Source organism: Coturnix japonica, chromosome Z (genome assembly GCF_054131305.1).
Source record: "Coturnix japonica strain WE chromosome Z, WE-NBRP24, whole genome shotgun sequence".
In the NCBI taxonomy this organism is placed as follows: domain Eukaryota; kingdom Metazoa; phylum Chordata; class Aves; order Galliformes; family Phasianidae; genus Coturnix; species Coturnix japonica.
Window position 1 is genome coordinate 42167428 of NC_140702.1, and position 27860 is coordinate 42195287.

Sequence of the window (27860 nt, forward strand, 5' to 3'; positions counted from 1 at the left end):
TACGAAAATGATGAAATATCCAATGCTTCTGTGGCCTTTTAGTATCAAAATAAAGGTGGCCATGCAGACAGTCTGATAAACTGCTGAGTGTCACAGGACATGTAGGTAATCTCTGTGCTTGTGCTTCACATGCCTGAACTCCTTTATAACCATTTCTGGATTTTAAAAGTAATCTGTAGCTGTCTGTTTCACTCTGTCTCCTTTTAAGATGAATCTGCTAAGTCTTTGAATTGGTGTGTGTGGTGAAGCAGGGAAGTGTAAATCTGTTTTAATATTAAATCAAACTCCATTTTAAAATTCTGATCTGTTACCTTTTCTCAGGTTATCCAGTGCCTCCTATGACTTCTGAAGCAGTGGGATTAAACTCTGTTCAGCACAGTTTGTGCTTGTACACTTTGCTGTTATCACACTAATGAACAAAACCAGACATCTTTCATTTGAATAGAGATTTCAAATTTTCTGTTTGAGAAAACAGCATTCAAATCTAGCAGAATTTATTAAACGTTGGTATTTCACTGTTTATTTTATTGCTGCCACTTTGGCACTAATATTCAAGATGACGCCAAATAAAATAAACGGCTTTAATCCAGTGTGTGTGTGGGGGGGGTGGGGGTGGGGGAACAGCAAACATGAATATATCATCACCTTGCTGTATATATCATGTTTACTAGAATGAGTTTGGAGAAACAATAATTCTTCTTTTTCAGAAAGTGTGTTAATTGTCTTCCTACAAGCCATTGTTAAAACCAGAACCATGACTTTATTATTATTTGATAGTCTCTCAGTTATAGACTCTGTGCTCGAGAGTTAACAACTCATTTATATGTTTCAGTAAAATCAGGAATTTTAAAGGTTATGCAAGCTTGTACATCATATATTCTTTTTATGTCTCTTTTGCCTCTGTGTGCTGCTAGAACTATACTTCATGTATAGCTCTCACATTCTCACATTCTATGATGTGAGAATCGTAGAATCATAGAATTACTCAGGTTGGAAAAGACCTCAAAGATCATCAAGTCCAACTGCAAAGAAGAAATACTCAGTGAGATTTCTGCTTATCACTGTGCTTCCTGTTTTCACAAAACAGAAGCAGTAGAGGCTGAGGGGTAATTTTCCTAATAATAATAAGAAGAACTACAACAAATCACAGGAACAGGTGCTTTCTTTTCCATAAAAATATAGAAGAGAATTTGAAGTCATACTGCCTCCTACCCTGCTATGCTTCTGTACCTGAGGCCACTGGGAGACATACACTATTCCTATAAGTACTAAGGAAGCTGTTCCCATAACAAATGCTAAATGTTTAAAAGCTTTATGAATTTCTTTCTACTACTGTCCTCCTATGCATTGGCATGGTATAAACAGCACAGACAAAGAAACTGGATATAAGCACCAGGAGAAAATGAATTCAGTATGAAGAGAACAAGATTGTGTCTGGGATGGCTTTGAGATATAAATAATTTCAGAAACTACTGAAGCAGTGTTGCTATAAAAGTCACTGTCCAATTTCCCTAGAACAGTCCTTGAAAATTAATTCTGTAAATAAAAACCTGAGGTGATCTCACAGAATATCTCTGCTGATGTCTAGTCACTGCTGCAAAGTATCTCTTCTGATAGTTAGTATCTCTTCTTAAGTTACAAGACTTCCCTTCCCTTCCCTTCCCTTCCCTTCCCTTCCCTTCCCTTCCCTTCCCTTCCCTTCCCTTCCCTTCCCTTCCCTTCCCTTCCCTTCCCTTCCCTTCCCTTCCCTTCCCTTCCCTTCCCTTCCCTTCCCTTCCCTTCCCTTCCCTTCCCTTCCCTTCCCTTCCCTTCCCTTCCCTTCCCTTCCCTTCCCTTCCCTCCCCTTCCCTCCCCTTCCCTTCCCTTTTCTTAATTTCTTTTTCTTTCCTTGTGTGTGTGTGTGTGTGTGTGTGAGAGAGAGAGAGAGAGAGAGAGGATGGTACCACCATCCCTGTTTAGTACTCCTTTTTGCTCTGGGGGCAGGATAAGATATTTTTCAGCACATCATGGACTGGGTTCTATGCAGCCAGCTAATACAGCCTTAGCAGGGTGCTGAGCCAGCTCTTCTCATTCTTTGGCTTACTTCAAGGTAGTGAGATTAAACAGGGGATGCATCAGTGATGGCTCTCCACAACAATCTGTCCATTCCCTCAGTCAGAGTTATAGAGTGAGCAAGCATTAATTCTTCCCTAAACAGGGAAGAAATGATGAGTACATCTAGTCTGATCATGATCATTCAACTGCCTGATGAATAGCAGGGTGAAAGATGCATTCTAGAAGTGTATATATTTTAGTAAGAAGTGAAGATGGCACTTTACCAGAAGGAGCAGCTTACTTTTATTTGCTGAGAGCTGGGACTTATACTGGCCTCGAACCAGCCGGCATGTGGACCCATCACCGTTGCAGACCCCACAGTTATCTTCCTTGACGGTGCTTCCCAGCTTGCGGTCACAGCCAACAATCTGGCAAGATACAAAGATATGTAGTTCAAAATAGGCATCTACTTACTGACTGCTTGATCCATCTCTGCTACTAATTGCCACCAATTTTCTCTCTCAAAATCTCTAGAGAGCCATAAGGTACATTAACAAAGAAAGAGGCTGAGTAAATCTGGCTTGGAGTTTCGAAATGAGATAGTGAGCAGGTTAGTACTCAATAGCTTTTGCAGTACAGACAAAGAAAGGAGTATTGTTGGGGGTTGTTTTTTCCTTGCACTGTCAACAGTTTGTGGTCAGGGTCCACCAGAAACTACACTTACAGTTTCAAAAAGTAATATCTATGAAGTAGGTAAGAAGATGGAGACTCAGAGAGCAGATATATAAAACAAATGAGCAACACAGAGAAACAAAGATTGATGACAGTAACATACTGAGATCTCAGGGAAATTTTACCTGCTGTACAGTTGGAAAAACCATGTGGTTTTAATTATGTCTGACAATAATCCCATTCCACACAGTCAATGCCTGCATTCAGACTTTGTTTAAGAACTGATAAAAGAAGGAATGTTCAAAACAAAAGAACTCAGAATCAGATGCTGAAACTGGTTTTACACTTTTGTGTAAATGTTGGTTTTTTTTTTCCAAAATTTTAAATCTTGAATAGATGACGTAGGCCTCTAAATTCACAAAAAAGATATAGATCCTAGGTGAATGAAATATAAATTTATAACGTAATACATTTGAAACTAAATAAATGGGATATAAATTTATTGTGCAAACTGCTAATATCAGTCTCTTTTCTGAACTTTGAATTCTGGATCCAAGTTATACATTTTATACATAAATAGATGAAATGCAAGAAATTATGCAAGTTCATACAGTTTATAATTATCTTCATACATATCAGAAAAGAAAAGCCTTCTAGCATTCTGGCATGTAAAGTAAGCAATGAAAAAGTAACTGTGTATAAATTCTGCTTCTAAGAAGTTTGTGCTAAGACTCTTAGCCAGAGAGAATATATATACACAGGGAATTTAAAATAAAGTGCATTTTTCAGCTTTAAAATTTCCTGCATCTGTGAGCTTCAGTTAAAATCAGAGAACTGAGTCTCAGAAACACTTAAGGGTACTTATCCTCCAGGCTCCTAAAAGCTGTGTAACTTGCATACTTAAACATTCAGACTAACTTGTTTTACTTGTGCAAATCTGTGAGGGCACAATTGGAGACCACTGCTACAGCTCACTGTACTTGTGGTTTTGACAGTTCCTTAGCATTTGCCTGTAAAATGTAGGCTTCAATTAATACTTGGTATTTCCTTCTAGCAAATTCATTGCTAAAAATAACATTTCTAACATCACTACTTTACTAGTGATACAATAGCATTTTCCTTGGTTATCTATCACATTTATATCATACTTAATTGAATTTCAAACACTATAGGTTAAATTCAAGTTTGACTTTTCCCATTTCTACTCATCCAGAATTGGGTCAACACCCCCAAGCTTCTGCCTTATATTATAAGGTCTCCAGAGGAACTAATGAAGGCTAAGGGAGTAATAGTCATGTGAAAATGATACATTTCTCTAAAAAACTGGCCACACCAAGACTGCAAGAGGTCCATATGCAGTATCATATGGAAACCACCATGGCACATTATGAAGCTGAACCCAAATTAAGATTATCTTGACTGTGACTACTCCATTCAAATCTTCCAATTACAGGTATATATGTAATCTATCAGGGATATCATGTAAGACTTATTTTTCTGAATATCATACAAGGAGAGAACTACCTTTTACATTGAGAGAGTGATTTGCTTTATTTTTATGACTGCTTCTGTAAAGAAAAATATGATTTGCGTGGTCTGTAAACAGTCTGACACTATACCACCAACTCAGATGACGTTCCTTCAAGTGCATTACCTGAGTTCATTAGCACTTTGAATAAGAATAGTTCTCCTGAAGATAACAGGTATCAGTGGAAATGCCAAAATTCCTTTTAATACCTGTCCATAACATAGTTTATATTCACTCAATGATTCAGTCCAGAATGGTATCCAAATCCACATGGTTTTACCCATGAACATGTGAACTGCCTGGATGTGAAAAGAGCTGGACATGAAACTCAGGTATGAGACAAACAGCCTTTGACATTAAAGGCTTTTTTGCTTTCTGAAATATCAACTCACACGTTACTACAGTCTGTGCTTTGATTAAAGTTTATTTATAAATTCAGCTATTTTGGGCTAGGTCACAACTAGTATATTTAACCACTAAGAAAATCTCAGATGTTAAACAAAGTTATACTGAAGTTCATTGTTCTTTCTGAAACTGATATCTATTGCCAGTTTGTAGCAAAAATATAAAATCCTTATTTTATGGTAAATGTTGAATTCCAATGGAAGTATTAAACAAATGGAGATCTCTTGTGAATATCAAAATTTAAATAGTATTTAGAGAAAATGAACATCTTCCTGTGCTTGGTAAAATCTCTCAAATAACTGTATACTTTCAGAAACTTTGATAAAAAGAAATAAATTTACTTTCTTCCCAGGTTTGTAGACAGATTTTTAGTTAGCACAATTAGATTATCTGTCCTAATAGATATCTAGAGCTCTGGGAATATGTGTTATATTTGCATTAAATAATCTTTATGATTAGCTGAACTAATACCTGAAATAAATAAATAAATAAATCGAACTTTAAAACTTCCCCACTTACAGCTTCGCTTCCCTCTCCCGCCCCCAACCTCCAACCTTAACTACTGAAGCAAATCCTTCTTCAGTCATGTGGAGATAATTACACCTACCAAAAAGCTTGGTAGTATTATCAATGGATTCCTAGGTGCTTCAGAATCAGAAACATTGCTTCAAATCTCTTACATTGCTTCTTTCTTGCTCTTACAAGAAAGTAGTATATAGGCTGCGCTCTTATGAAAATAAGGAGTTGGACACAGAAAAACTGAATTACTGTTTATGAGGGGAATAATAATGTCTTTATGAACAGAAAATTAGCATGGAAGGCATAGTTGTTTCTTGCAACATCTTGCAGTATGAACAAAACATAGAGAATATGTTTTGGAATAATGATTGCAATGGATGATGCTCAAGATACAGCCCAGTGGGTGAGATCCACCTGTCAGAAAAAGTAAGTTAACTTAGGCAGCAGAACTAGAAAAGCCTAGCAGGCCACTGAGCTATTGATGGATTTGACTAGAAACTGTTCAAGACTCATCATGAAAAGAAGTTCCAGGAAGACACTGCTGGGTTAGCAGGCAAAGAAGTGAATAGGGATATTGTGCCTTCAGTCCACAGCTCAGATCAATGGCTTGGTGGACACAGATTGAAATAAATGCTGACATTCGTGAATCAAAGGTCTGAGGAACATTTCACTCCCTGAAAAGCTCTGAAATGTCAAATTCTCATCTGAGTTTCAAACTGGAACCAATGTTGAAATTCTGAAGTTTCTGTGGGATGGAAACTTCCTTTTCCAATGTATTCTAGTCTTAATCTTAATATATCCTGGGGGGTTTAGGGAAATGAAGTATTTTTCGATCCATAAAGTGCTGAGAAGGAAGCCCCCACCAGGAATAAAAAATGGATTACTACAACCCATTGTGCCTAGAAATGTTCTGAAGTAAGCAGTTTTCATACTCATTTTTATTACACTTTACTCTTCCTCCACTTTAAGCAGGGTAATGAAGCACAGACTTTCCACACTGAAATCTTTGGAGTTTCAAATAGTCAAAGTGTGGTCAGAGGTTTGAACAGCAGATTGTTACCACACAAAATGTCAGAAGCAACTCCAGTTCCCTGACAGCATAATCCAAACCTCACTGAAATCAAGTAAATACACCTATAAGTCCGATAGACTTTGGATGAAGCTCTTTTTAAAGGTGTACCCATTAAGCTGTGGTTAAATGCCCAAATAGCAGTAGAAACTGAAGAAGTAGAGCTCTGGAGGTCTCAGACTTTTCACGGTGTGTGAAAGATGTCAGCCATGCAGTACCAGAGTACTGAGGAAATCACAGGCTAGCAGCAGCTCCCTGACCAGTTCTTGACCATCTCACCCTCTGACAGCGTATACTCTCAAGTTGGCTAACTTCTATTCTCCTTATGGGTTTAGCATAAAAAAGTTAGCAACAAAAAGCCAGAATAATAACATCTAATCCTCAGTTGGCTGAGCCTGTATTGTTTTCTGGCATAAGATACCACAGCTCAGCTCAGAGGTAAAGATTCCATATTACATTTTAGGCTGAAGTCCCACACTCCATGCTGAGTTTGATTCTCCCCCCACTCCCAGTTTTACTCCACTGACAACCAGTAAGTTGGCAAAATAGAAAAGCAGGGATATTCCTGACTCTTAGGTACATAAATTAATTTTTACAAGACTCATTTTACAGAAAAAGAAATGTTGCAGGAAAAAAAGTTATCAAGTTAACTGAACTGCTTATGTACACTTTAAAGGCTTTCAGCTGAAAGTCCAACAACAGAGAGTTTGGAACAAACTCACTAAGTGCATGCATGAATGTTATATGTGTATGTATTCCCCTTCTGGACTTGAACTTTGCCTCAGCTCAGCAGATTTTTCCAGAAATAAAACTGGACCAGCAATGACAGGTTCTACTTCAGCCCTGCTAGTCTGGAAATGCCCTGAAGTAAGAAGTTTTCATAATCATTTCTATTCAGTATTAAGAAACCCTGGGCAGGAAATAATGTAATAAAGAAAGCTTGCAAATCTAGCCAATTATAAATAAATCTCTCTGTTTTTCAAAGGGCATGTCTGCAGTTCAAACACAAGTAGTTCTGAGAATCTGAGAAAAACAAAGTTGCCCTTCACATCCATACTAATGTGGGGCTCAATCTGAGAACTGTGTAGATTGTCACTGCTCAGTTGAAGAAAGTTTTGGATTTGAGCCACTGTTTCAACTGGGTCCAAAACACCATTTTACAATCCTAGTGAAGAGCTGTTGTACTCTTTAAATTATTGTGGAAAGAACAAGCTCGAGGCTGTATGGCAAGCTGGAACCAGACAGTGTCTGTGATATATGGACTTTCAGCCCCTGCTGCAGATTTATCTGCCTTTTGGTCCACCTACACCTTGTGCTGACAGTCTCCACCCTCACCATTTACCTTGTACAGCTTGCCTCTGTACCATTACATTACCATTAAGTGACAGGCGTGCCGTTGTGCAGCATCAAGGTCCAGGCTGCATCCTCCTATGTCATGCAGAATTTAGTTGCCACCATAACACAGACAGCAGGTATAATTGAAGACTGCAGGATGAGTTTCACAATGGCAATGCAATTCATAACTGCTTGGTAGAAGTAGGCCCAGTGACATGTGCAATCAATGTACTTGTTTGGCACATGAGCCAAGTACAACTTACAACTTTTCAGGCAGCATAAACAAACTCTAATCACTGATCACTAGCCAAGTTTTATAAAAACAATACCTTACTTTTCTGACTGAGATCCACCATCCTGCACAATAAGCATGTGGCTGGCCAAGTCGGTAATTTGGTGGAACTGATTTGCGATCCTGTCTGGTATCTGCCCCATCAGCTCAGCATTTCAGGCCAGTCGCAGTTCTCTGCTATTGCTATTTTTAAACCTAGATGATGATCTTAATGGAACATTACCCAACCAGCATGTTTAACCCAATGCACAAACCACTGAATTAGGGATTCAACCATGGCCATAGAACCATAGAAGCGCACAGGTAGAAGTCACCTAACAGCAGAAAGATCTCAAGAGAAATGCCTATTTCTCAGGTTCCCTCAGGGAAAAGAACAAATGCAACCTCATTCTGAAACCACCCATGATTTAAAAAGAAGTAATTAAATCCATTTAAAGGCTGGAACTTCTAAATGAGGATTTATAGATACATTAAAATCTTGGATGTGGGAACAAGGCAACTCCTATCCTTATAGGCAAACTTCATTTTAAGTAATCTTCCTTCATAAAAAAGATGGAACCTGCCACCTAAGAAAAGAGGCTTTTGTGATTATTTTTCTTCCCTGATCCATCTCACTCAGATTTATTTATTTATTTTTTTTTTTGAATTGGGTTCATTTGCCCACATTCTGCCAGAGTTTCTGTGTGCCCATGCTGTCATTGATGGAGAACAAAAGCTCTGTTTTAGTCAGTAGTGCTCTATAGCAGGTTATTATTGAAATACTTGATTTTCTATAAAATACATATAATCTGAATGGTTAGTTTATTTAGCATTTCCAAGGGGAATATTTTTGTGAAAGTGAGTGAGAATACTACAGCAGAAGATGATTGTGAAGGCCATTATAAATCTAAACTCATTAACACCCTAATGTTAAGCGTTCTTAATGTTAAGCGTTCTTAAGTGTTCTCCTTAAGTGTTCTCAAGTATCCTTAAGTATCAGAACTATGTTCTTGAGAAATGAAAAGTAAATTCCATGAAGATGACTGCCTTCTGTACCCACTCTCCCAGACTATGAAACACTAAAATGTAAAAGCACTTAATTATGTCTTGTGACCCACACATTTGACTGCAATCCTTTGTCAGCTCTTGCATGACCTCATGGTATGCTTGATACTGATGCTCAGACCTCTTTTCTTTTGGGTGCACAAGCTTCATAGTCAGACTTATTTTGTTGGGCTGGATAAATGAGGATCCAGTTGCATGCTACTAAGAGCCAGCATGGGATTTCTGGTGCCTCAGGCAGTCATGTCATCTGTGCTATCAAGGAATAGACTTCACCTGATGACTTTAGGGACTCCCAGACCACTACTGAAACTTCTTAGTTTACATGGCATTCCAGCCTGCTTCTCTGTGGGGTAAGAGAATGAAGGCTCCACAATAAGACACACACAGTGCAAATGGGACAACAGCGGAGACTACCTAAGAGACCTGGATCCTCACATTGTCCCAGATCTTCATGACAACTGGAAGATGTGTCAGTGTCTTCAGTGAAAACTACGTTTTGGTTTTGAGGGAGACACTCAAAACAGCCCCACCAGTGCACATTTTGCCATCTTCACATAGCATTAATCCTCCTGTGTCACTCCACACACCTCAGGATTTTAGATATGCTAAGGAGATACATAGATGGCTTTGTGATATTTGTAGCCGGTCTTCAAATAATTCTTTCAAATTCCTCTCTTTCTTTTTTTTCCTTTATTTTCCCCCCCTTTTCTTTTTGTAAACCCCCAAATGCTTTGCCTTGGCAAAGGGAGGTGTGTGTGCTGCTGATTAAGCACACTATCCACATTAGACAGTTTGTCTCCTTAGGAGTAAAAACAGGTATTGTTTCTGCTGAAATAATAGAATAAAATGTCTCTGCAGTTGTGCCAATCTCTCTTGGACCATAAAGTGGAAAACTGATAGCTCAGGGCTGGGGAGTGAACTTCTAATACTGTAAATGCAGATTCTTTCACGCAGTAAACATATACCCACCTCCTTGCCATTCTTTGCCACAAAAATGTTGTTACCTGGCATGACAGCAATATAAGCATTTGGCTATTACACTTGTGAGTTCTACATCCCACTCATTTTTGTGGGCTGGAATAACATCATGCTGATTCTCTAATCTCAGAACAATGGTACCTATAAACAAAACAAAATTCGGATTTGCTATTCACATAATATGAATTGGAGAGTGTATGACAAAATAAGACAAAAAGCTCAAACAGCTGTTCAGTTCAAAAGTAGGTTACCATCAGAAACCAAAATTCAGTATTTTCTGAAATATTTTCTGCACAGAAGGGATCTAGGTTTCAGTACACTCCAAACGAAATACAGATTCATTTTCAGCATTTACATCCAGAAGTTTTGAGCAGACATCAGAAACTGCAAAGCCATTATCAGGCCAAAAGGCTCGGCTAAGCTGAAAAAAAACTTAGGACTGTCCCTGTTACAGTGTCTTCTGCATGTTTGGGAGAAAATAGCCATCCTTTTTGCCTAAATAATACAGTCATTATTACACCTTTTGCATGTTTCTTTGGGAGTTCTTGCAGCTTAGAAAAGAAAAAATGACAGCTACAAACAGCTGCCAGAAATAGCTGAAGGACAGACAACTGAAAACCCAGCAACGTGTAAATACCTAGACTTTTTTCTCCAGTGTTTTCCTTTGTTTTAACCGGATTTCTGTGATAGTCTTGGCAGACAAAAAAATCATTAGTGGAAGCTGTCATGGGGGGAGACTGAATGCCTATAAATGAATACACAATGTTAGAAACACAAAAGATGACTATTTTGCAGAGGATTAATGGCATAAAGACCACTTTTTTTCTTGACACTGCCATCAAATGGGCAAATGATGGGTACTTTCAGTCTTCTTGCATGAAAGTAAAATAGCAGCACAGGTAAGAATCTCTTTTTGGAAATTCCTTTCTCTAAGAATTTTCAGAGTTAGATAATAATTAAAATGCAGAAAAACTGAATCTTGTCAAAGTAAGAATCTGATCCCCACTACTAAAGGGAGCAGGTGCGGTTGAGCATAGTCGCTACAATTACAGTTATCAGTTTTGCAGGATTTGCAAATGCGGACTTTTTTCCTCCTGGGCAGGAGATAATTCTGGCCTCCTTTCTCAATCCTGAAATTGCCTTGAAGTATTCTATACTTCTTTTAAGAAGAGGAATGAAAATGTTACTAAAGTAACAAAGATATCCACGGAGAAATCAATTTTAAATTGTTAGGAATACCTAGATGAATGATTTCTAGACTTTTATGCACTGTTGAAGTGAAGGTTTAATATGTCAAAAACAAAGAAACTGAGGCCCAAACAAGTCTAGTAGCTTGCTTGGTCATGTACAAAAACAATGGCAGATTTTCCAGCTTAGAACTTCAACTACCACTGTGTTGTTTGTGCCTTAAATGGAGCAATAATCCAGAAACAGAACATAATTTGCTAGACTTGGAAAGCTTTTGTATATCAGAATCAAAAGCTGAAATTATTTTTTAGGATACTTTCAAACTAGATCTGTTACTGAAGCTAACTAGAAAACTGTTCAAAATTGAAGAACACGTTCCTTCAAAAAACCAAGGAACACTCATAAAGTGAGAAAATAACTTTTGATCCTTGATTTTATATGCTGATTTTGCAGACATGTCGAACAAAATAACAGAAAAGAGCGGAAGATTAAAGTGGATGACTAAAAAGAAGAACCCCCAAATGGGTCATGGAGGAGAAGAGAGCACATGAGTGAGAACTGAGGGAAGAATTCATTAGGGAATGGCAGAATAGAGTTTCTCTTCTTACTTGGCACAAGCCGCTGATGCACATATCCAGGGATTCAGTGTAGCATCGGGTCCCATCCAGAACCTTTGGTGCCAGCTCTACAACCAAAGCTACTCCTCTGGCCTGGCACTTCAGCGAGCATGGGTTTTCAGGATCATTAGAGACAGGAAGCCACTCATAGAACTGTCCCTGATACTTGACATCATTATGAGCTGAACACTGCTGAGCACGAAAATCACCTGCTTCTGGAGGACAGTCCTGCAGAAAAGGAGGAAAAGGTCATTGATTCTACTCAGGACAGCTGGTTATGGTGCTGTATAGATATCTGGACCTAGCAGTTGCCAGATTACTGAGTTTTTATGTTTAGAATAAATAACACTGAAATAAAAGTGACAGTTACAGCTACACATAATTCAACTGTATAATTATGTCTTCCTTTTTTTCTTTCCACATAAGTATGGAAACAACATCAAGGCTACTGTCTGCTTATGTTTTCTTTGCTTTTTTCTTTTTCTTTTTCTTTTTTTTTTTTTTTTTCTCTTCTGTGATCTGAATCAGTTGGTAAGGAAACAGGAATAAGAAAAATACAAAACGTATTTGTAATTTTTCAACACAACAGAGACAAAGATCTCATAACCATCATAATTAGCAACTTATGATCTTACACTATGAAGCCCCTTTGTTAATACACTGGGAGGTTTAAGACATATAACTCTGACTGTGCACTGAGTACTCCTGATATAAAAAGAGCAGAGACCACTCAGACTGCTTGATGCTTCCCATTAGTTTCTCTCCCTGAAATTAGAAAGTGAGGTTTTTCTAAAGCTCAGATATTTTCCTGTCAGTCTCTCAGGAGAGCAGGAACATCAAAATCATGAAAATTCAGGCAAAATAAACATAAGTTCTTTTTATTTATTTCCTTTCCAGTTTTTGATTCTGATATTTTCAAGAACCATAAAGGCTAGAAATTAATACTAATAATAAAAAAAAGGAATTCTTCATATAATTACGGAAATAGAGCAGCTAAGGTTAGGGGAAAAAAATGACCATCGTAGGAACTCCTAATAAAACAGCAGGTGCATTTGTCTCAGATTATTAAGGCCACATAGTACTTCCTTTTGTAAGGAAATCTGCCCCTTGTGAAATGTATGCTTGCTATAACTTTGCTTAAGAAAGATAATAGGGAGAAGCATAAACATTCATTATAGACTTGAAGGAAGGAATGTTAAAATATTTATGTGAGTTGCTCCGGAAGTAATGTCAATATTTACTTCCATGGAAAACTACAACAGATACAAATAACACAACAACACTATTAGAGCAAGTTCTCAGAAAATAAACAAATAAAACCAAACAAACAAAAAACCCTGCAATTTTTCCAACATTGTCACCATCATTACTGATCTGATGTATTTTCTGCAGTAATGAACAAGATATTGCATGCCATGCTCATAAAAGTCTGAACCAGGAGAGGTGACTCAATGTCATCATTGCTGTAATGCACCACCCACTGCCTCAGTGTGCTCACATCCACTGTTTGGTCTCCATAACTTTTCATCAAGATCAGTAAATGTCAATGGGTGCAATTTTTTCATAACTTTCTTCCATGCACACATACAGGTCAGTATACCAGTGTGTATTGGGTACTGTGGCAGAGAGGCTACCGGGTTGGCCCCTACAAGCAGAACCCAGTACTGCCCCATATCAGATCAGAGCCAGCTCCTGCTGCTCCAAAAGGGACCCACCACTGCCAGAGGTTTTAAAAAGGGAGAAACTGTTTGCAACAGCAGCTGTGAGAGGAGAAAGAAACTGTGAGAGAAACAGCACTGCGGACCCCAAGGTCAGTGCAGAATGGGGTCAGGAAATACTTCAGATACAGAGCAGAAGCTCCCTGCAGCACAGGAGAAGCCCATGTTGGAGCAGGCTATCCCCCTGCAGCCCATGGGCACTATGCAGAGCAGATCTCCATGTGCAAGATGTGGAGGAGCTCACAGTGTGGAGTGGGATGAGGCCTAAAGGAGGTACATCCCATGGATACCCCTGCAGGAGCACACCTGGCTGTGGGGCAGGAGGGCTGGGGGAGCTGCTGCCAGTGGGGAACCTGTGTAGAGCAGTGCCTGAAGGGTGGGACCTATGGAATGGAGTCACATTGGAGCCATGCTTGGGGAACTGCAACCTGTGGGAAGCCCATGTAGGATCAGCTCGGGAAGGACAGCATCCATGGGAGGGGCACCAGTTGGAGCAGGGACAGAGAGTGACCATGAAGGTAGAGATGACCTGTTACGGATTTACCCCACTCCCTATTCCCTGTACTGACTGGAGAGAAGGAAGGAGATAGAAGAGGGTGGTTGGGAAGAAGGTGTTTTCTTTTGCTTTTAGTTTCTCACTGCTCCAGTCTGTTAGCAGTAGGCAATAAATTATATTCTTCTCTCCACATCGAGTCTGTTTTGCCAGTGATGGTAACTGGCAGTCTCCCTGTACTAATCTTGACCCTTGAGCCCTTTTGGTTGTATTTTCTCTCTCTCTTCTTTTCAGAAGGAGGAGTGAGAGAGCAATGTGGTGGAGTTCAGCTGCCCAGCAGGGTAAAACCACTAACATGGTGTAATTAGAGAAAAATGGTCTTTCTGTTCTGCTTTAAACAGAGGATGAACACGACAGTTATGGCTTGACCCAAGATCTGCTTTAGTTCTATTTTCACTAAAGAAGGGAAAAGAAGAACACTGTGGCCTTGTTTTTTTGCTACATAAGCTTCTGGTGCATACCCTTCCCTGATTTTTTCTGTCCATAAGAGAATACAGTCAGGTCTTTTGGCTTGGCTTATGCTTGTTGCTGAGATCCAAGCCAACTCTCTTGTTTGGTTCAAGCTTGGCTCTACCTTCGAAACTTGCTGGCTTGAGATAGCTTTATTTTTACAAAGACAGAAAGGCCCATTAAAGCACACAACATACAGAGCTCATAATCCTGCTTTGTACAGGATTCAATACTATATTTGTTGTGCTGGATTTTATTTTTAAATCAAAGAAATAAAAAAGAGTACGGTCAACATAACAAGCTTTCAGGACACGGCAGGTGACCAGGACCAACTTTAATACTTCCAGTCTTTGATATCATGATCAAAATAAAACAATGGATTAAAATAATAGAGCTTGTGTTAAAAAAGTTTGCATGTGAAACTTGAAGCCATTCAAGGAATACATTCAAGCAGTTGCAAAGACAAACATCCATACTTATCTTGGCACACAGTTAAGAAAAGGGGTCACAGTCTGGACCACTACTTTTCTCCTACTGAAATCCCGAGTCCTAAATCTGCCTAAAGGCACTGAAAACACTTCTGCGTAAAGATCTTGAAGATCCTTCTCCCTAAAGGAAAATTTCCCTTCCCATTATGAAGACGTGTACTAGCACCTACACACATAACACCTGCATAGCCTGCATCCTTTTTTCCATAAACAAACCAATAGGATAAGAAAAGTTGCAGTCCAAACATTATCCATCATTACACAAATAGTAAAAAAAAAGAAGAAACTGTACAGAGCTTGGTACTTTTTATTATTCTCTTGTCTTTGTTTTCTTTAGCTCTTAGAGCTTAGTGTATATTGTTAGTATTTTATGTTTGTAGGGATCAGGGAGGCTTTGTGCAATCATATTATAGAAGACAGTTAGAAGCTCACAGCCTATAAATGAGTATTATACTTGTGGAAATGCTGGATAAGACAAATTCAATGTTTTGCTGTACATCTGTTCAAGCAGAAACATGCTAATTTATTCTGAACACTCCTCATGCCTTTAAATATGTATTTGCCTGTTTGAGTGCCAGCTCCTGGTTAGGAGAAATGATAGGCTCTGATTCATAGAATCAAAGAATCACAGAATGGCCTGGGTTAAAAAGAACCATGATCACCTAGTTTCAACCCCCATTCCACAGGCAGGGTCACCCACCAGTAGACCAGGCTGCCCAGAGCCACATCCAGCCTGGCCTTGAATGCCTCCACGGACGAGGCATCCACAACCTCCTTGGGCAACCTGATCCAGTGCATCACCACCCTCTGAGTGAAAAAATTCCTCCTAATACCTAACCTAAACCTCCCCTGTCTTAGTTTAAAACCATTCCCCCCTGTCCTATCACTATTCACCTCCATAAAAAGCTGTCCCACCTCCTGTTTATCCACTCCCTTCAAATACTGGAAAGTGACAATGAGGTCTCCCCAAAGCCTTCTGTTTTCAATATGTGCCTGGGCATTTGGTGGAAAGGGATCCTATACTACTTCTGATTAGCAATGCTTGAATGGTGTGATTGAAGCTACATTTAATACACCTAGAAGTCTGATCCTGATAGCTATCTAACAGTATGTATTTAGTTTGTTTACCCGTACAACAGAGATAAAGAAGTGTGTGTCCACAGGTTTAGCCACTCAGAAGACAGAGGCCATATTAGACTAGCAGTGAGCCAAAAGCAGCCCCATCTTTGTATGGGTTATACAGTTCTGCAAGGTATTTTGCTGACTACCTGCATGGTCTGTGTTCAGCTTGTGTATGGAAGGACTGGTTAATGACCACAAAAGCAGTAATAAGTTGTGGTTCAGGTTACTCTATTTTAAGGCTATCTGCAAATCTTACAGTTTTTCCTTTCTTTTTGAAAGTAAATGTGGGCACCTACAGATATGAGGAACTGCTACTGTTGAACTCTTTGAAGAATCAGGAAGTACTAATACATTTACAACTTATATAAAAGTCCATTTGTTGTAGAATCATAGAATCATAGAACTGCACAGGTTGGAGAAGACCTGGAAGATCATCAAGTCCAACCATGACCTAAACATACTACCCTAACTCTTAAGAACCTTCTGCTAAAACCATTTGCCTAAGCACCACATCCAAACGTTTGTTAAACACATCTAGGGATGGTGACTCAACCACCATCATGGAAAGCCTATTTCAGTGCTTAACAACTCTTTCTGCAAGGACTGTTTTCCTGATATCCAACCTAAACTTACCCTGGTGCAACTTGATTGCCATTTCCCCTTGTCCTGTCACCTGTCACCAGTGAGAAGAGAAAACCCCACTCTCACTGCAATCACCTTTCATGTATGTGAAGAGAGCAATGAAGTCTCTCCTCAGTCTTCTCCTCTCCAGGTTATACAGCCCCAGTTCCTTTTGTCATTCCTCATAGGGCACATTCTCGAAGCCCGTCACAAGCCTTGTTGCCCTTCTCTGGACCTACTCCAGCACCTCAATGTCCTTTCTGTACTGAGGTGCCCAAAACTGAGCACAGTACTTGAGATGAGGCCTCACCAATGCCAGATGCAGGGGCAGGATGACTGCCCTACTACTGCTCACCACAGCATTCCAGATACAAGCCAGGATGCCATTGACCTTCTTGGCCAGTGTTATTCAGCCAACTGTCCATCAGTGGACCAAGGTCCCTTTCTGTCAGGCAGCTTTCTATTTTTTCAAGCTTTCTATTTATTGCAGTGTCCCAGGGAGGAAGATATCCAGTAAGAAAACAACTGTTTCTTCTCTAACTCTATGAGTTGTAGATGGCTTTTTTGTGACCTTTTTAGTGTGTGAAGGTTCTTGGGATGTTTCAGAAACACTGTGCCTCCACTGGATACCTGTAATCTCTATTCATCTCATCAGGTCAAGATTTCCTCCACTGCAATGAAAATATGTGTCATTTTAAAGTTGACCAGAAATCTCTTTGAAGTATGAAACCTATTCTAAATAAATACAGTTTCATCTTTACCAGTTAAGTAACTAATCCTGACCATATTATTATGACTTCCTTCAGATTCACTCGTTTCCTCACATCCAAAAATATTGTTTTCAAGTTGACCCCCTATTTGACCTTAATGCAATTCATAAAGTCCATGGAGTTTTGCCATATTTGAAAGCCATTCAAAACAATTTCTATTAATCAACAAACCAGTGGAAAAGATAAGATGAATCCCAGATGTCCCTTGATAGTGATAGGATATCAGATTTCATGGGACAAAAGTGGGTCAGTCTTCCAAAGTTTACTTAGTGGGTGAAATGTGGAAGATCATATCTAAGCTGTGATAGGTGGAAACAGTTGAGGAACCTTAAAACAGTTTACAGTATATGCGCTTGTATATTTGCAGAGGCCAAGAATGATTTACTATACCTGGAGCTTTTCCTCAGTGCAAAAATTGACTAACAACTGGCCTATTCTGTGTAGCATCTGACAGAACAGTTTATTGAACCAGTTCCATGAAGTATGCACTGTGTTTCAGCTGCACCAATTTTATTACTGAGAAAGAATTGCTGGGGTCCTTCTCCAGTAGGGATTTGCCCAAGTACAGAGATTTCAGAGATCTAGGGATTTAACAGAAACCCCATTCAACTCTGAAGACTTGCTGAACATCCTGCTTGGATTATGTTTCTTGCAATCAAATTTTTCATTAATCTACATAATCTGTGAACTCCTAAGTAATGTAGACACGTCACTAACTGTTTAGATCAAGTAAAGTCCACAAAACAGCATTCTCTGAATATCCCAAGATAATGCAATATCTGACAGAGAGCAGAGTGGGAGAAATAGTGCAAAGTAAACGGGGGAATATCAGCAGATGCTTTTTCTCTGCTTTAATTGAACATAGATGATGGCTAAATCAGCCACTGAAGTGTCAATCCAAGCCTCCAAGAATACTTGCCACTAGAAATTATTGTAAGATCAATTATTTAATGTATTTTTCCCAAACAACTTTCCTTTTTGGTTAACAATTAAATGTACAGTTTTTCATGCTGTATATTATTTTTGCTCATACTTCTTAAATATTTCTAGATAGTGTCTAAAATTGGTTGTCAGAAATACTGAATTTAAATGTATGGATTCTCTACAGTGAACAGAATATTGAAGTGTGGTGGAAGTGATGCTGTCTGGCTTGAAAGGATTCTTGATTCATTTGCATGGGATGATAGCAATGGTGTTTTTTAAAAAATATTTTTCAGTAGTCAAAGACACACAGGCTTGCAAGCTGAAAAGATATATTGCAGTATTGAAGCTGACATTATTAGCAATATATCAAATACACTTTTTTGTGTGTGTGAATATATAATTGGAAGTAATTGCTAGACAACACACAATGACAGAACTTCTATAGAGCACCTGTTCAAAAATAAGATGTCAGCATTTTGAAGAAAATACTGTAGTCACAGTGAATAACTTGAGTTTTTACTTAAGAAATTCTACTTAAAAAGTAAGCTGTCATTAAGCTAAAAGATTTTACATAGTATCAGAAGGTAGAAAAATCAAATTCTGTTAACCATTTGTGTAGGCCTGAGAAATACTGGTGGTTCACCTCATAGTCAATGAGTCAATGCTTCTAAAGTGGCTACTCACTGATTTGGAAGTTTCTGTGTGACAGTTTCCAATAGGCAGGCTTTGGTATATGGTAAGAATATAGTGTCATTATGTCAAAAGTGAAACAGATGGTGTAGATACCAATGTGTGCAAAAAGCAGCATGATTTGATAAGAAGCATGGATGGGAGTTGCTTATCTGAATGGAATCCAGAAAATGGGGGATGCCATTAGAGTTGGTATTTCTGCAAAGTGAAGAAAGTGAAGTTTATATAAAAACAAGAGCTGTATGTGGTAATTACAAGTTTTGATAGTCTGATTAATGGGATCTACAATTCACAAATTCTGTATTAATGGAACTGCTTTAAACTGCAAAAAGAGCTACTAATCTTGTGCAGCTCACAGCACTATTTTAATGTCAAACAGTAAAATCTCAAAAGCAGCATTATTTGTAGTTTTCATCATCCTGTTGTCAGGCATAAGTAAATAAATAAACAAATGACTTTGGGAATGAAGTGCCTCTCTCAAATTAGGTACCATGACAGTCTGGTACAAAAAAATTTGGAGAGAACTTTTCAACTAAGAGTGTGTCTAGAAAAGGGAACAGAGAACATGCTAAACATGATTAAAAAATCTAGTAAAAAAAATCCTACTCGAAGTTTGGAAATATATTATTTTGCATAACATTTAATATTGTAACCCTACCAGATAGATATAAAAGCATGCTTTCATTGCATTTGGAGTAATTTTCTAAAGAAAAAGAAATGAGTCCTTCCCTTCCCCCATGATTACTTTCTAAAATGGCTGGTAACATACTTGGAGTCAGTATGAATAGTAATAACAAAAAGACTGTTGCAATTCAACCCTAAATCATCATCAGATTCTCTCATTCCTTCTTTCACTATTTACACATGTGGCTTCATACCCACAATCTTTCCAGCTTCTGATCAACACCAGGCAATGCAAATGGTGAACACAGATTGGATCCAACCTTTTAAGGACTGCTCAGAAGCTTTATAGACAGCAGTGTCAATCTCTCTTAGCCAGTAATATTCAAAAAGGTTCAGCATCCCTAGAATAATACAGTCTACTGAGGAAATAGATGTGTCACTCTCTCCTCATTTCTCTGTTTCTTTATATCATTCTAGGTGTTCTTTTTCTTTTTTTTCTTTTCTTTTACATTTTTTCCTGTTACTTAATTTCAGAATGAATTAAAACCAGCTGTAGCAAAAACTTGCAAATGATAGTGCCTACAAAAATGTGTTCACTGCCAGACTCCAAGAAGTATTCTTCCCATTCTCTAATTTCAGCTTTGAAATAGCTTGCTTCTAGCATACATGACTACCTATCCTTTCCAGTAACAGGGCGGTCATATAAACAAAAGCAAGTCAGTTCACAGAAAGATGGTTTGCAGAGAATAAAAAGATCAATTATTTTATGAACAATAACAACAGTGCTCACGTTAAGCCCAAGCTAATGGCAACGAAAGCTCATTTTTCAGGACTCTGTGATTTCCACAGGAATCAAAAAGGAATTTTCCACAGTGCATGATAGCTAACTTCATTTAGAAGGGTGGAATGCAGACCTTACTCTCATGCAATCGACTGCCAGCCAACACAAATGAAAATGTAGATCTCATTGAGCCTGGCTGTTCCCTCCTCCTGATTTTCAGTGACACTGAGGATGAAATCTTAAAAATGGAAAAAACAAAAATTCATACACATTTGTATGCAATTTTCCATGTGTGTGTGTATATCCAGGGAGTTAGGAGACAAACATATCATTAAAAAGACAGTATATACTAATCTGGAAGAGTTTGTAGTTCTGTAACAGAGGGGTTTTCAGAGCACAGATGCACATTAAGACTTCCCAAACTGCTTTAGATTTTCACTATGCTGTACAAGAGACTTCTAAGTGGTACTCAACCTGCAAAACAGAGGGTTGAGGGCTATCCCTGCCATTGCAGGAACTTGCCACAATTTCTGTGTCTGATCATAGTGTCAGTGTTATTGCAGTGTCTCACAGAAGGAATATCAGTGTACAGTATCTCAGATTAGTAACGAAGGTAAATGGAATGCCATAACATCTGAATCAAATGCTCAGTGTATTTTAAAAATAAATAGAAAATGTTTTCCTCTGAGATCAGATGTCTGAAAAATGAATACAGTTCAAGTTTCTCTTCATTTTATTATTATTATTATTATTTTTTACATAAAGCCATACTTGAAAAGCCTGGTCAAAGTCTGATGCTGTCTGAAGCTTTATGCTTGTTAGGTTTATTGCTAGTTTGACAAGGTAATAAATAAGAAATAAATGAAAACTTATTTTATCTTTTTGTTATGGAAAAGACAAGGCAGCACAGTCTATTCTCCACCCTCTCCGATAAACAAACTTAAAATAATAAATGCAGTCTTGGTCCTTCATTAAGTCAGTGGTAAAATTGTCACTAATTTTAGCACTGTAAAGAAATTCGAGAGTTTCACTTTGGATTACTTGATATTAAACAACTGAATGAGTATTGAAGCCTCCATTTTGAGAAATCTGGAGCCCCCATATTGCCAAATATAAGGTGTGCTAAGGAACCACCTGGCACCTGTGAAAGGATTTATTTTGGACAAAAGCTGTCCACGTCTGCAGTTCCAAAAGAGAACCTAAGCTAAAAATAATATTAAAAAATACATATGTTCTTTGTCTTGGAAAGTTAAGCTCACTGATTACAGAAGAAGGTTTGCAACACAGGTAGAATGCCAGCCTCTCATTGTAGTAATCCTGGAGCAGCTAATGGAAGCACAACAGGATGCTAGTATGCATCACTGCTCTCAGTACACACAAGAGCAGGACAGGAGGGAAAAGGACCTGCTGCAGTGTGCATCCATGTTCAAATCAAAACAAAGCAATGCCTTCTCCCTCTCCTTTCATTACACAAGTCTATAACATGCAACTCGATTGACACAAATTTATCTTCCCATTCCTTTCAAGGTCACAGTGTAGCCTAAATGCTTCACACCAGCTGTTAATCAGCCAGCAGACCTATTTATTGACTGTTCCAGTTGCTGTCAGTTAGTAAAGCAAATATCTAGATTGATGGGAGGTCTCAGTGACACAAAGGATACACCCATAACCAATTTCTGAGTCAAAAGTGTGAGGAATGGGAAGCATGGGAAACTACAACTCAGAGTCAAGCAAGTAACTTCTTTCATTGTGAACTGTGGTCTACTAAAAAGAATATAAGCCAAACATGAGGGAAAATGCTCTTTTTTTTTTTTTTTTAACAAACTTTTTAACTTTTTCAGACAAAGCACCTATTGAAAAGCTTCTGAATATGTCCCTATCAGGCATGAGAAAGCTTGGCCCTGAGCATGTTTGATTTCATTTTCCATCTTTACTGGTAAAACTGACATTGCTTCATGTAATTTGAGAGGTTTCACAATTCTTGGCACCCAATAAAACTTTCCGTATGAAAGTCTTTATTTCCATTTTCATCAGTGAAAACACGCTTTCACTTTGGTGAGCATGGAAGTTGAAGTTTCTTATTTTATTCTATCGAAATCTACATTCACTATAGAAATAGCAAGCAAAAGCATTTGCTTTTCTAAGACATGTAACAGTATTACAGTACTGGGAGGGCACAGGTGAACAGCAACATACGTCTCTTACTAACTTGTCTTCAGTTCTTAACAGCTTAATCCTCAAACCCCCAATGTGAACCAGCTGCCTGCAAAACTAGCTCTGAGAACATAAGTGGACTTTCATTCTGCTGGGGGGTTGTACAGAGCAACTCTGAAATTTCAATGAGAGACACCATAGAAAGATTGTGACTGCAATTCCAACCAAACAGTTTTAACACCATGCTATGCGATTGTCATGCCAGCCTCTTAAGAAAGCAACGATGATTTGCTAGAGGCCTTGTGATCTAAAGGAGGTTCAGATGCTATTGTGTTTCTACTATTACACAAGCAAATTAACTTCGTTATATCAACATGAGTATCATTCATGATGATCTGCATTATATCAAAGCTATACTTCACTTACCACATTGCTGCACGTCCTGTATCGGATGTTTCGCCCTTCACAGGTCCTGTGTCCAAAAAATTAAAAACAAACCCAGAACATTAATAGCTGAATATAATCAGCAAGCACACAATGTCTACTGCATCTGCATTTTTCCAAAGAAGATCTCAAATCACCAAGTCCTGCCACGAACCCTCTTCCCAGAAAGAAAGGCTGCTCTGTCTCTGGATGGATGTTGAGGTGTGAATTCCACAACTCCCCAGCTTCTACCTAAGAAACTGAAGTTCTACAAGGTGGCATTAGCTTACAAGTGAGGCTGTCAGCACAGCTGACAGTTAACATCCGAACCACATTCACCAGAATTTCTCAGCTTGCCACACAGCTCAAGTGCCTGCCTTTCTATTGCTCTGAACTGGGATACAACCAGGCCAACAGTGACCTGTTGGAGGCCTGCTATGCAAGGGACTTCTCCTTTCTTTGTGCAAGGGGAGGATGTGAAGGAAAAACAATCTCCCAAACCACCAGCCCCCAGCTACCTCTCCAGGCTTTCCTGCAGAGTGGCATCCAAAGACCAGCTCGGCCTGCAGGGGTCAAAGAGAGGCAGAGCCCCCACGTGTGTTTCCCATTGCTCTCCTCTGCTTCATGTGCAGCAGACCCATAGCAGCTCAGATGCCAGCAGACCCCAAGGAGTAAAGGTCGACATTCAGATACCTTTTCAGCCCACAATAGTGCACGCTCTGAATAACTGATCCTGAGTTATGTGTATTTTATGAGCTCAAATTTTACTCCATGGAGGTCCTTGGTAAAAATTAGAATTCAGTATTTGGCTTTTAATGATTATCCTTCAGAAGAATGGAATTCCTTACATTTTTAATTTCTTAATTTCACTTTTTTTTTTTTTTTAAATTTTTTTTAAAAAAATTTTGGTCAGGATTTAACAAGCACACATTCTTTGAGGACTAAATGTCTGCCAAGGCTGAAGTTTTAAATCTGAACCATTATGAACTATCCAAGAGAAAAGACATCATCTGCGTGTGCTTGTGTGTTTTTTTTTTTTCCTTCTCCTTATTTAAGACCAAAAAGCTTTTTCCACACTGCATTAACCCTAGAATAAACTCACTGGATCACCTTTATTGAAATCATCCTTCATTCTACCTTTCTCCCCACACCTGAAAAGAGATCCACAGAACATAAAAGCATGCAGAAGACATCCTGCACTAGGAAAAACAGTTTAGCAATAAAATAATAAATATTCGTAATAGGTTGTCAACTAGTATAGCAATACTGAGATTTAAAAAAGCAAAAGAAATCAATCAACATGCCGGTAATGTCTGAGCAATATTGGCATCTTGCTGATACACTGTTTTTCAGGCCAAAACATTCACTAAAGGTACTCTCAATTTACACCTATCAAGAGCAAATGAAAAAACATATCACGCATCATGTGGGCAGCCCTAGCTCACTCTTTCAATTATTGTCCAGCAAGTTATGTATGCACCCCATCTCTCTCTCATAAATGCCACACAACCCATCAGACATACCTTTCCTCTCCACAGACTTGCTGTTGCTGAAATTGCCATAATTTATTAACCTCAGAAGCACTGATCTGCCACAGAAATTGAAACTTCCTTTCTGTTATTTCCCTCACAGTCACTTCCTCTTTACACATTTTGCTCATAGTTTCTGTTTAAAAATGAAAAACCACTTAATCTTTGCTTATTCTTTGCACTATGGAACAGTAAAGGTACTTGCATTTAGACTCATGTCACAGAGCTATTCAGATTTTTCTTCCAATTTCTCTCCTTTGGCTAATGGCCAGAGCTGTTCAGAACAAATGTGCAATTCTGGATGCAGCCAATGTTGTGATGATTCATGAATGCTAGGAACCACTCTTGCAAAACTCTCCTTGTCCCCTTGCCAGGATCAAACTTATGATTTTTGTTGTTTAAACTCATTAGTTCCCTATTTTCAACTATCAGCCAAAAGCATGAAAGCTGTTTTCAGCCTAAGCTCATACATTTTCACAGTAGGTTTGTAGAGTACTTTGTGATTCAGATCTATGCTGCTTTAGTATTCCAGATTCTCTTAATCTCATGCACTCATTGTGGCGCTAAAACTTACAGAATTTGTTGAAAATAGATGGTTAAAAAAATCTGAAATAAAAAAGACTGATATACATAGTAGCTGTTTAAGGAACAAATCTTGATTTTTAAATGTAAATGCTGTTTCTAAATCTTTCTCTGCTTAAAACAGTGTAGATTTAAGTTCTCTAGAAACCATATAGAGAAATTAATCCTGCTGGAGAGAAAAACACAGCTCCTTGCATGATGCCAGACTGAGACACATTTTTTCCCTCTAGGTAAGGTTTGAACTACTGACACAGATCTTGTGTCAGTGTGGATGCTTCACAGAATAGCACAGCATGTGATAGTTAACTTCCAAAGAGGGAATACAGCAGATTAGTAAGGCCACATTATGAGGCAGAGCCATCACACACCCTCTGATCTCTGTGGATTAAACGTGAGACCTATGATCTGCAAGAGAATACACAGACACTCAGAAATATCAGAAGTCACCCAAAATAGCACATTAGTCTTGGAGAGCACACAAAGAGTGGGAGCAATAAAAGGTACTTATACAGTCTTCTCTGTCATCAGGCCTACTCTGTGGAGATTTTACTGAGAAAGAAGGTGTGTCAGGGTTTGGCTTGACAGGCAATTATTATCATGTGACAATGTAAGAAAAGCAAGCTATTAGGAATCATGTTTCTTTCTTCAAACTTAGTCACTTGTTTCCAGTAAAGTTTATGAAAGAGGTTAACAACTTTTAATATATTAAAATATTCACTTCGATTAATGTAAACAACACTAAAGCCTGGTATTTATTTCTTCAGGCTCCAGTTCATAGAGGAACTTAGTTCAATTCCACCCCCTCACAGGTCTAAAGTGGATGTGTTGTTGTGCTCAGCTAGAGCTAGAAGCCTTGCAATAATCTATGCCAGAAGGAATAGCAACCGCAAGCCAGAGTTGCCTTTATCTGCAATTACTACAGGTGATGAAAGAGATTTTCAAAGGAGGACCTCATAAACTGCCACTCTCAGTGGTCCTTGGAGTTTGAAATACTTTTATTAAGAACAAAGTCTCTGCATAAGCAAGCAACTAGAAGCCAGAGGTAGGTTATTTTTGTGGATCAGAATTTTGATGCAACTATTCACAACAGGGTTTGAAATTTGATGTGACACTGGACAATATTCACTCCTTCATTTTTACATCTTTTGATAACCACTCTTGTGGGACAAATTTTATTTCTGGCACTGCACCTGTAAGGAAAACATGCTGTGTGCCTCTCTGCTCTCATGACAACTTATATGAGCTGAGTAAGACCTTCACTTCCCTTGGTGCCAAGCAGGCATGAGGCCATGTTTCTCACACATCTTGCAACCCTCTTTGCTCATCCTGCTACTCTTACCTCTATTCCAAATGTAGTGCAGTATTATTACTCCCTCACATCCTCATTACAATTTCTGTGTTTCTCCTTTTCTGAGAAAAAGTCTTTTTCATTCTTTCAGTGAATCCCTTTTCCTATAAATGAAACTTGGCAGAATCAAATCATTATGAAAAGTATTGATGCATCAGCATCATTCTGAATATGAATTCTTGTTTTCAAACTTCCTTCTAAGGTCTGTACAATTTTGTACAATTGCATGTTCATATCACTGAACTGACAATAAAATGAAAAACTGTATTAAAAATTGCCATATCCTTTTGTTAATATGCTCCTCACATGACACAATGGGTTAGGCAGATTGCACTCACGTGTTTTGACGTGTAGCTTGGCCTTGTAACTGCAAGAACCTTTCATTCCTTATATTTAGGTAATTAAGAATCTCCTGCGTCTTCTTCAAATAGTGAAAAACTAGATTTTTTAAAAGCAATAGTTAACAATGAGAAAAGAGAAGTGGGCATGGATAGACAAGCCAACTTTCCCTGGCAAATTTTGTTACAGATTTATGATTATTCTTTCTGCAGGAGTGAAAAAATAAACAAAATGAATACAAAGTGCCAACTTGAATCATTGCAGGCAGGAAGCTGGCTAGGCAAATCAAAACATGAATTCTAATCTGTGGCCACCAAAGGCCTACTTTTGCATAAATAATGCTTTCCACAGTCTTTTAATTAGGGAATCAAATCAATCCATCTGAACAAGTCCAATACTGTCAACTTTTCTTCATAACAGAGGTGCCCCAGCGCTCTGATCATCTTCATGGCTCTTCTCTGGACCTGCTCCAACAGCTTTGCATCCTTAGAACCATGGAATTGCCTGGGCTGAGAAAGGCCATAATGATCATCTAATTTCAACCTCCCCGCCATGGGCAGGATCCATTTTTACAGTCCTTTCAAGTATTGGAAGGCTATGATGAGGTCTCCCCAGAGTCTTCTCTTCTCTACGCTAAACAATTCCAGTTCCCTCAACCTTTATTCATAGAAGGGGTGCATTTAGCCCTCTGATCTGATCATCTTCTCTGGACCCATTCCTAGAGTTCCATGTTCTTCTTGTGCTGGGGGCTCCAAGCCTGGACATAGTACTCTGGATGGGGCCTCACAGAAGCTGAGTACAGGGGGACAATCACCTCCCTCTCCCTGCTGGTTACTCTTCTTTTAATGCAGCCCAGAACATAGTTGGCCTTCTGGGCTGAAAGTGCACACTGCTGGCTCATGTTCTTCTTGAGCAGGGGGCCCCAGACTTGGATGCCATACTCCAGATGTGGCCTCACAAGGGCAGAGAAGAGGTGGGATCACCTCCCTTACTCTGTTGGCCATCCCTCCTTTGATGCAGCCCAGGACAGTGTTGGCCTTCCAGGCTGCAAGTGCACATTGCT

The 27860-nt window shown here is 38.8% G+C and overlaps 1 protein-coding gene across 6 annotated transcripts in view; it reads right to left on the minus strand.

Annotated features, from left to right (window-relative positions):
- ADAMTSL1 (ADAMTS like 1) overlaps positions 1 to 27860 on the minus strand; it is a 379149-nt gene that overhangs the window by 120513 nt on the left and 230776 nt on the right. For 5 of the 6 annotated variants that reach the window (XM_015849101.3, XM_015849102.3, XM_085529434.1 and 2 more), the window contains 3 exons: positions 23003 to 23048; positions 11673 to 11909; positions 2336 to 2462 (listed from right to left, as the gene is read on the minus strand). In XM_015849101.3, the coding sequence (XP_015704587.2) occupies positions 2336 to 2462; positions 11673 to 11909; positions 23003 to 23048 (410 nt within the window). The remainder of the gene's footprint in view (positions 1 to 2335; positions 2463 to 11672; positions 11910 to 23002; positions 23049 to 27860) is intronic. The other variant, XM_085529433.1, reaches the window with a different exon arrangement.